The sequence below is a fragment of the Globicephala melas genome, chromosome 8 (genome assembly GCF_963455315.2).
Source record: "Globicephala melas chromosome 8, mGloMel1.2, whole genome shotgun sequence".
Classification (NCBI taxonomy): domain Eukaryota; kingdom Metazoa; phylum Chordata; class Mammalia; order Artiodactyla; family Delphinidae; genus Globicephala; species Globicephala melas.
In genome coordinates, this window is record NC_083321.1 from 76,056,869 (window position 1) to 76,068,021 (window position 11,153).

The window sequence follows — 11,153 nt, forward strand, 5'->3', positions numbered from 1 at the left end:
TGTACGCTGGCGATAAACGTGGTTTTGCTTTAAGAGTACAATCATACTTAGTGATGCTATTGAGTTTTTAAAACTCAACTCTGTAATTAAACAAGAATATGTGTTTGTCATTTTAAAGTATTGTTCAGTATACTGCCACTGTTTTGACTATTCACAACACAAGATTCCAAACCGAGAGCATTTTTTTCTTTTTTCTTTAAAATTCCATTACTCCCGTAGGTAAATTAAAATGTTTTTTAAAATCTGTGTGAAAAAAAGTTGCAGCGAACTCGACACAATATTAGAATACAAGGTACTGCAGTGATTGATGTTTCAATCCGTAATATAAACATATTACACATAAATTAATTTAAATCTTGAGATTCGTATGAAAATGAAGCGGTTGAGTGTCCAGACCCCTGAGACGGTTCTGCTTTGGGTTCTGGCCCGCTACCCAACATCCAGTGCCACCCCTCCCGGGAGAACGGGGCGTTAATGTCTCCTCTCCAAGACAGACATTCCCAGTAATTGTCCTTCTACGAAGAAAAGCATTTTATAAGGCCCCCGACTCGCCGCACGCCTTCCGCTCCGCGGGGCTACAGCGGACCTAGAGTGACGCTGCACTTTTAGAAATCACGGCTGGTCTTGTCTTGGGATTGCGCAGATCTGAAAAGTGTAGAAACATAGTTTCGGGGAGGTACGCTCCAGAAACAGCATATTCTGCGCCCCCTTGATGTCCCCCCAAAAAATGAGGAGAAGAGGTAAGGAAAAGGAAGCCAACCTGTGCTGTGCCCCGCCCCGGCCACCCACCCCTCGCGGCCACTCGGGGGAGCCGGAGCCGGAGCCGGAGCCGGGCGCTGAGGGCCGGGAGCTGGCGGCGGCCAGCGGCCGCACCGCTACTCTCGCGACGCGCCGGGCGCGCCCCGCCCCGGGCCCTCACCTCAGGTAGTTGAGATAGGGCTGGTAGACCTGCGGCAGGCCCTCCTTGAGCACCGCGGCCTGGTAGCCGAGCTGCGGGAGCCCGTTGAGGCCGAGCGGCGGGTAGAGCGCTGGGGCCGCCCCGGCGGCGGCGGCCGAGGCCGAGGTGGACGGCAGGCCGTCCCGCGGCAGCAGGCAGGCGCCCGCGCCCGGCCCCTTGCAGGGTGGTGGGGCGAACGCGCCCTGCTGGGGCGGCGCGCTCTCCGCCTTGTACAGGATGCACTCCAGGGTCGAGCCCGACGAGGACGCGGACGAGACAGACGCACCGAGAGGTGCGGCGGCGGCCGCCCCTTCCCCGGGTCTTGACGACGGCGCTCGCGTAGGCAGCGCAGGTGGCGCCAGCGGGAAATCCGGGAAGACGGCGGGGTTGGCACCCGCCACCAGGTACGGCCGCGGGGAGCGCGCGGCGGCCTCGGCGCCTTCCTCTTCCTCCTTGATCTTCAGGGCGGGCGGCTGGAAGTCTCCATAGAGCGGGAATGCGTCGTCCTTGGGCTCGGCGTCGGGCTGGTACGCGCAGTCGGGGAAGTCGCCGGCCGCGACCTGGGCGGACGAGGCCGAGGGCGGGCCCCGCGGCGGGGCAAAGGCGCTGACTGCCGCGGCCCCGCCGTCATAGTTATCCCCCTCTAGCAGCTGCCGGGTGCGGGCGGCCAGGAAGGCTGAGTTGAGCGGCAGGATGGGCACGTGGATAAAATCCATCACCGTAGTGGCCAGCGGGGAGCGCCCGGGCGCCGCTGGCGCGTCGTGCTCCGCCAGGGCGACCCTGGGCGCCGTGAAGCGGGAATCTTCCTTGGGGACCAGGGCGACGCCTCCTGCGGCCGACCCTGGAGCAGCGGTCGCGGCTCCTCCTCCGGCCGCTGGGCCTCCCGCAGGCCGGGGTTTGCCCTTCAGAGGTGGACCCACGGAGCCCTCGGACTCGGAGCCATCCTCCTCCTCCACCTCCACCACAGGGGGCTGCGGAGAGGGCTTCACTGCGGCCCCGGGCCAGTGATGGCTCCCGGCCGTCGGGGGCAGCAGCTGCCGGGACGGTGCCAGGCCCCTGGGCAGCAATTTCTGGGCAGCTGCCGTCCCGGAGCTGTCACCAGACTTGCCTTCTGGTCGGCTCATGAGCGGGGGCAATACCCCGTGGGTGACAGGGGCAGCCCGGGCGTCTTGGGGAAGCTCGGGGCTAAAGAGGCACCAAGGGCTGGTGGCCTCGCAGACGGGCGGGCTGGCGTGGCTCTGCCCAGGACCCGAGGGCTCCAGTAGCGTGTCCAAGACACTGTCCAGCAGTCCGCTGTCCTTTTCTGGGGGTCTAGAGGTGCCACCTCCAGCACCCTCTGTGGCTTCAACTCTGGAATACGCCCCCTCCACGTCTGACAGCGACTGCTGGTCCTGAGTCTTCCCGTCTGGGTCCTGACCCTGGCAGGGCCGAGGGAAGAGCAGCCCGTCCAGGGAGAGGGGTATGACCGAGGCAGTAGGTGACGCGTCCGAGATCTCGCTCGCCTGAAAGGGGCCTGTGTCCCGGCGTCCCAGCAGAGGGGATCCGACCTGGGTTGGGGAGGGCGCTCTGCCCGCCACGTGGGGAGCCCGGGGATCCTTTGCCTTCCGCTCAGTCATGACGACCCGGACTCCCCTTTTCTCCTCCCCTGTCTCTGGGGAGGAGGGATAGGGGAAGGACGAGGGGGTGTCAGGAATACAAGAGCAGCGGGGGGAGGAAATAGGTGTTGAATTTGGCTGGACCGGACGGTGGAGAGGGGGGTGAAATCTCCACCTCCTGGGTCGGAAGGGGGCGGCACCGATCAGCTACTGCCCTTGCCCTCGGTCCGGTAGGCAGGGGAGGGGTGGCAGTTGCTCCGTCCTTGAGGCAGGTGGGGAGAGCAGGCGAAGGCAGTTGTAGGGATCTCACTTCCTAACTGGGAGAGTTCTCCAAGAGAGTTCCCCGACTTCAGTCTGCGGACAGAGACGCAGAGTACTCACAAGTCGGCACTCGAGTGGCGGCGGCTTCGAAAGCGATGCAAAGCGGCTCTCTCTCTACACTGTTTCTCCAGCTTCAGTGCCGTGTTGCTCCCAATCCCCGACTGCATTCCACTTCCCTTCTCACTAAAACCCTGGGGCTACTTTGGCCTCTCGGCACAGCCCATCCTCAGGAGCAGCCTTGTTTCTGCCGGCTCCCTATAGCTGGCGACAACCACCTCTGCAGCTCTCACATTTCTCGGCAGTCGGGGGGACGAAACGCCTATAGTTGCAGATTCCACTCAAATGCCAAGGGAAACTAGTTCTCACTGAGAATGCTGCTCACACACCAGACCCTCGCTCACTCAAATATTACTAGGCTTAACTGGAGTAGTGACAGCCAGTAGACTAGCCCCACCGCTTTCTAACAACGCCTCCTCCCTATCTGGAGGCCCCGCCCAAAGTCCCTCCCTGCCCCAATTATGGACCAGATCTGAAATTGTGGAGTTGGTATTTCCAGCCGCTAGTCTGAATAACAGGTACTGTGGGCTGGAACTTCGTAAGCATATTAGATTTTGTACGACCAGTTAAGAATTATGCCCAATCTAACTGGAAAAGCGAATGGATTCTATCAGAAGCTGAATTCTCAGGATTTCAGTTTTGTAAAGATTTTACATAGAGGAAAATATTTGGCTATGTGTATTATTTTTTAGAATAAACGTATCAAGGATGATCCTAAATAACATGAAAGAGATTTTCTCTCTTATGACTTCCATAAAAGTGAGTATTTTCAAATTGCTGCAACCAACATGTCCTGCTCCTCGTGAACAGTCCTCAATGTGGCAGAGAAATTTGGGAGTGGGAGATAGTTGATAACACTTACCTACATGTACAGGAAGTTTGGATGTTGTGTGTCACACTTTGATTTGTCCTAAGGAATGCATTCCAACTTTTAACAAATAGCACTTTAAGGAAAGTTTTCTTTAGCTCCAGCTTATATCCTGTGCTACATCGTAAATTCCTCAATAGAGATGTTACATTGTATTTTTCTCCCCTCGGCATTCTTATTCTTTAAAATAATCTTTGAGTTTTTTAAGCAGATCACCTCTTGCCTCCTGAGGATATGGTAGAGACAGTGGGGAGTAGTGCAATATATTTGAGATGCAGAGTTATAAACTAACTATCTCTGTGCTGAACCCAAGACCGTTGGGTATCCTGACATCATCTTAAATATACCATGTTCAAAAGTGAATTAATCATTTGGAAAATTCCTCGAAGTTCTGTCTGTGCTGATGCCCCACAGATTCTCTCAGCCAGGTTTAGAGAATACACTGGAAGACTCCAAGACTCCAGGAAGGGCAGAGTTACTAGAGGTAAGGATCCTGGATCCCTGAATCACCTGGGGAGGGTCTACATGAGTGAGAAATAAATTTTATCATGTTAGGCCATTGGATTTTGGAATCCATTTTTCCAACCATTAGCTTACTCCGACCGACTAATTTTAAATATAAAGGAGTTAGGCGGGTAGAGGAGGGGTGAAGAGAACTCCAGGAAGCAGGTATAGTATGTTCACAGGACATCAAATAGGAAGACATAATATGGGGACTGCAAGGAGGCCATTATGGATAGAGCATAGAGTAAATGTGGGAATGGAAGAAGATAAGGCTAGAGAGATGAACTAATTTATTATTATTAATACTGTTATTGTTGCTTTGGGGCTTTCCCTTTTCCAATCTATTTTAAACCACTTAACGTGCTTTACTGGATATAACTCATATACCATAGAGTTCACCTGTTTTAAAGTTACAATTCAATGGTTTTTAACATATGCACAGTTGTATAACTATCACCACTATTAATTTTAGAACATTTACATTACCCTTATGTGGGTACCATAAAATATGGAAGCAACCTAAGTGCCCATTAATAGCTGAATGGATAAAGGTGAAGGTATGACTATTACTATTAATAGTCACTCCTCATTTTCCCTTAAAACCTTTCAACAGCCTCTGAGTCTACTTTCCTTCTCTCTGCATTTGCCTATTCTGGACATTTCATATAAATAGAATCATACCATATGTGTTCTTTTTTGCTGGCTTCTTTCCCTTAGCATAATGTTTTCAAGGTGCAGCCACATGGTAGCATGTATCAGTACTTCACTCCTTTTTATTGCTAAATAATATTTTATTGTATGGATATACTATGTTTGACTGTCCATTTAGCAGTTGTTGAACATTAGGGCTGTTTCTACTTGTAGGCTGTTATGAATAATGTTGCTATTAACATTCATGTACAAGTTTTCGTGTGAACATATACTTTCATTTCTCTGGCATATATACCTAGGATTAGAACTGCTGGGTCATATGGTAACTCTAGGTTTAACCTTTTGAGGAACTGCAGACTGTTTTCCAAAGTGACTGGACATATTATGTTTACACCTGCAGTGTAGGAAGGTTCCAATTTCTCCACATCCTCAGAAATACCTGTTACTGTCTTTTCATTATAGCCCTCATAGTGTGTGTGAGTGAAGTAGTATTTCACTTTGGTTTTGATTTACACTTCCCTGATGATTAGTGCCATAGAATCTGTAGATTTTGTAGAATCTGGATAGCACTGCCAGGTAGTCTTCTACGACTTTTACATGTGTTAACTTATTTAATCCTTCAACAGTCCCATGAAGTAAGTACTGTTATCTGCATTTCATAGTTGAGAATACTGAAGCTCAGAGTTTCCCATTATTATTAAGTTAATAAGTAGCATAGCCATATTTGATCCCAGGCAATCAAATGCCTCAAATACCAGACTTCTTAGGAGTATGATTTTTAAATAGCAAATGGCTCAGAATGTGGGTTCCAGGTTGCTGCAGCCATAAAATTGGCACTAAGTCTCATTTTAAATGACACACTATATTAGGCTTAATTTTTTTTTTTTTTTTTTTTTTTTTTTTGCGGTACGCAGCCCTCTCACTGTTGGGGCCTCTGCCGTCGCGGAGCACAGGCTCCGGACGCGCAGGCTCAGCGGCCATGGCTCACGGGCCTAGCCGCTCTGCGGCATGTGGGATCTTCCTGGACTGGGGCACGAACCCGTGTCCCCTGCCTCGGCAGGCGGACTCTCAACCACTGCGCCACCAGGGAAGTCCTATTTGGCTTAATTTTGATTGACTATAAAAATTCCCTCAAACCAGACAAGTCTGACTAGGATATTTCCATAAGACTGAAAGTCTTGAAGTAAGGAAACAATAATAAAGATGCTCAGCATATCCTAAATCACCATTATGCCATGAAATTTGATGCTGGGTGATTAGCATTGTTGGCACAAGAATTCCTAAAAATATGAATCTTTGAGTGAAACAAAGTCACTAGTTAAATATACTGGTTAAAAATAGAATTACCATATGATCCAGTAATTTCACTCTTGGATATTTATCCGAAGAAAACACAGACACTAATTAGAAAAGATATATGTACCCCTATGTTCATTTCAACATTACTTACAATAGCTAAGATATGGAAGCAACCTAAGTGCCCATTAATAGCTGAATGGATAAAGATGAAGGTATGATATATATATATATATATATGTATATATAAATAATAGAATATTACTCAGCCATAGAACAGAATCTTTCCATTTGCAACGACATGAATGAACTGTGAGGGCATTATGTTAAGTGAAATAAGTCAGACAGAGAAAGACAAATACTGTATGATTTCACTTATATGTAGAATCTAAAAGAAGAAAACAAATGAACAAACATAATAAAACAGAAACAGTTATAGACACAGAGAAAAAACAGGTGGTTGCCAGAGGGAAGGGGATGATGGTGACGGGGTATGAAAGAAATAGGTGAGGGAGATTAAGTGGTACACACTTCCAGTTGCAAAATAAATGAGTCAGGGATATGATATGCACAGTGTGGGGAATATAGTAACTATGTAATATTTTTGTATGGTGACGTATTGTAACTAGACTTATCATGGTGATCATTTCGAAATGTATAGAAACATTGAATCACTATGTTGTGTAATAAGAACTAACATAGTGTTGTAGGTCAATTACTCTTCAAAAATAAACCAACCAACAAACAAACTCATAAAAAGAGATCAGATTTGTGGGTACCAGAGGCAGGGGATGTGGAATTGAATGAAAGCAGTCAAAAGGTACAAACTCCCAGTTATAAGATAAATAAGTGCTAAATAATGTACAACATGATAAATATAATTAACACTGCTTATGTATGAAAGTTGTTAAGCGAATAAATCCTGAGTTCTCATTACAAGGAAAAATATTTTTTTCTATTTCTTTAATGTTTTATCTATATAAGATGTGGATGTTCATTAAAGTTATTGTGCTAATCATTTCATGAAGTATGTAAATCAAAGCATTATGCTGTACACCTTAAACTTAATACAGTGCTGTATATCAATTATATCTCAATAAAACTCGAAGAAAAAAAACTCACTGGTTAAATTCAGGTGTGATAGGGCTAACTCCAAATGTTTCTACAGACTATTTTTTAAGAAGATAGTTCAAATTTGGAAGTTTTTTTTTTTTGTTTATACTAGAAAAAGGCTTATTAAATTATAATTGTCATACAGTAAGCTGCTTATATTTAAAATGTACACTTTGTTAAGTTTTGACATAAGTATATACCTGTGAAGCCATCACCACAAAAAAAGATAAGTATACCCTTTTCCTCTAGAAGTTTCCTCATGTCACTTTTTAATCCCTTCATTTTTCTATCCTCTCCTATCCCTGTCATTCCTTATGGATTGCTGGGCAACCACTAATCTACTTTTTGTCACTATACATTAGTTTTTTTTTTTAACTTTATATCTGATTTATTAAATGTATTAAATTATATACACATAGATTTTTAGGACTGTGCTTTAATTTTTTAATTAATAGACTTTACTTTTTAGAATAGTTTTAGATTTACAGAGAAACTAAGAAGATAGTACAGAGTTCCCATATATCCTCTGCATAGTTTTTCTTATTACCATCTTATGTTAATATGGTATATTTGTTACAATTAATGAACCAATATTGATACATTATTAATAACTAATATACATAATTTATTCAGATCTCCTTAGCTTTTACCTAATGTTCTTTTTCCTTTCCACAATCTCATCCAGGATACCATATTACATTGTTGTTATGTCTCCTTAGGCTCCTCTTGGCTATGACAGTTTCTCAGACTTTCCTTGTTTTTGATGACTTTGCAGTCCTGAGGCATATTGTGGGATGCCCCTCTACTGGAATTTCATGTTTACCTCCTGATTAGACTGGGGTTATGGATTTGGGGGAGGCAAATTACAGTGGTAAAGTGCCATATTCATCACAACATATCAAAGGTATACACTGTCAACATGACTTATCATCACTGTTGACGTTGACCTTGATCACCTGGATGAAGTAGTATTTGTCAGTTTTCTCCTCTGCATAGTTACTCTTTTTCCCCTCTTACCATATTGTGCTCTTCGGAAGGAAGTTACTATGAACAGCCCACACTTAAGAGAGTGTGGGCGTGTAAGGAGTTACTAGTTCCCTCCTTTAGGGTAGAGTATCTACATAATTAATTTGGAATTCTTCTGCATGGGAGATTTACTTCTTCTCCCCCATTTACTAACTTATTCAGTCTTTTATTTATATCAGTATGGACTCATGGATATTTATTTTATACTTTGAGTTATAATCTATTTTATTTTTTTGCTCAAATTGTTCCAGCCTTGAGCATTGGGAACTTGTGTGTGTGTGTGTGTGTGTGTGTGTGTGTGTGTGTTCATGTGTGTGTTTGAGCATTTTCTTAATTTCTGGCATTACAAGATGCCCTAGACTCATCTTGTCTATTTACTGCCCCAGTCCTAGAATCAGCCATGTATTGGAAAATGATATTAGAAATGAATATCTGAGTGCTAAATGTGTTCTACATTTACTTTTATTTCTTAGAATTTTGTACAGTGTAGTGTATGCTTTTTTCATCTAGCTTCTTTCACTCAGCATAATTATTTTAAGATCTATATTGTAGTATGTCTCATTAGCTCTTTTTTTATTGCTGAGTAGTAATCTATTGTATGGATATACCATAGTTCGTTTATGTGTTGATAAACATTTGAATTTTTCCCAGTTTTTTAATATCACAAGTAAAGCTACTACAAAAATGTGTGTATAAGTCTTTGTATGGACATATGTTTTTCTTTCTCATGAATAAATACCCAGAAATGAAATGGCTGGATAAATTAGTAGGTGTACATTTAACTACCAGACAATTTCCAAAGTAGTTGTACCATTTTACATTCCCACCAGCAGTATATTACAGTTCTAATTCTTCCATATCCCAGACAACAATTGGTATGGTCAGTAGTTTTAATTTTAACAATTCTAGTAGATAACGTAGTGGTATGCTCAGTGGTATGCTGAGAAATAAATTACCACAAACTTAATGGTTTAAACATCACCCAGTCATTATCTCACAGTTTCCATGGGTCAGCAATCTGGGCATGGGTTAGTTGGATCCACTGCTCAGGGCTCACATGGCTGTATCAGTGCATCAGCCAAGATTGCATTATCATCTGGGGCTCAGCCTGTTCTTCCAGGTTCATTCAGGTAGCGGCAGAGTTCAGTTCCTTGCAGCTTTCAAACTCATGCTGGCTTCCATCTTCTTCAAGGTTGGCAGGAGATAGTTATTCATGCTTTTTAAGGGCTTCTGCCTGATTAAGTCAGACTCACCAGATAACCTCCATTTTGATTAACTCAAAATAAACCAACGTGGGATCTTAATTATAATACATCAGCAAATATCCTTTTGCCAGAAATGTGACATAATCATGGGAGTGAACATCATTTTGACCACCTCATTCACATTCAAGGGGAGGAAATTATACAAATCATGTACACTGTGGGGAGAAAATCTTGGAGACCATTTTATAATTATGCCTAATTTTTGTTTTATATTGTACATGTCTAGTATTTAGAAATACAATTGATTTTTTAATTGGAATGATGGATGGTGGATGTCCTTGGTGGTTTTCTGATTTTATGGGGGGAAGCATTCAGTCTTTCATCATTAAGTATGATGTTAGCTTCAGATTTTTTCATAGATTTCCCCTTATCAGATTGAGGAAGTACCCTTCTATTCCTAAGTACCTCTCTTTGCTGAGAGGTTTATTAGGAGTAGATGTGCTTTTTTGTCAAATGATCTTTCTGTTGAGATGATCTTATGTCTTTTCTTTATTAATTTGTTAATATGGTGAATTACATTAATTGAGTTTTTAATGTTAAGCCAACCTTGTATTCCTGGGATAAATCTTACTTAGTCATGATGTAATTTTTATATATCACATTTGATTTGTTAAAAGCTTGGTAGAATTGTTAAGTCTTCGTTTATGAGCAATATTGGTCTGCTGTCTTCTCTTATAATGACTTTGGTTTTTGTATCACGAATTCCAAGAAATAAATGGCATATTTTCATATTTATAAAATAAAATTAAAAGTACAATAAAATTTATTGTCTCCACAAATACATGTATTTTGGTATCAGCTGTTCTTTCGTGTTGTCTCTCCACTATGGCAGTGGATATAACATGCAAAGAGAGCCATGAAGCTTTTTTAAACTTGAAAAGATGATTGACTTTTGACAAGCTTAATCCAGTTTTTATAGTGAACAAAGGAATCATTCATTCATTTTACAGATGTCTGCCTTCAGAATATCATTAAACAGTTTGCTTTGTATGTTATTTTACTATATATTTACATGTATATATACATATGTGTGTATATATATATATTCACACACACACATTTTCTACACTATCACATACAATGCTCAGAAAACTTCATGATATAAGTATTATTATCTCAATTTTTGAGATGAGAAAATTGAAGCCTGGCGTCTTAGACCTAGTAATTAATAGAGTCAGAACTCACTACTATGGCTTTTAATTTCAAATCTAGTGCTCTTTTCACTTTACATATTGTGTTTCTCTATTTGTTTACAGTTTATAGTGTTGGTAGTTGACAGGGTTCATGGAATAGTGTAGAAATGTTTGCTTGATCTGAGGCCTCAGAAATATGAACACATTCAGAAATGCATATCAGGCCACTTAGACCTATGATTTGGTTAGTTTGGAAATTTTTATTGTTTATACAACTTTGAGAGCTAGAATTCGTCTGTATTTACAAAGGGATGATTGTAGGTGAATGTTGGTCCTTGAAGTGAGTACATAAAGGTCACTTCTGTAACCTGCTTGACACATTCCCCT

General features: G+C 43.1%; 1 protein-coding gene across 2 annotated transcripts in view; it reads right to left on the reverse strand.

Moving 5' to 3' along the window:
• PGR (progesterone receptor) overlaps positions 1-2,553 on the reverse strand; it is a 98,457-nt gene extending 95,904 nt beyond the window's left edge. For both annotated transcript variants that reach the window (XM_030883707.3, XM_030883706.3), the window contains exon 1: positions 920-2,553. In XM_030883707.3, the coding sequence (XP_030739567.1) occupies positions 920-2,553 (1,634 nt within the window). The remainder of the gene's footprint in view (positions 1-919) is intronic.
• Between the last annotated feature and the right edge of the window lie 8,600 nt (positions 2,554-11,153).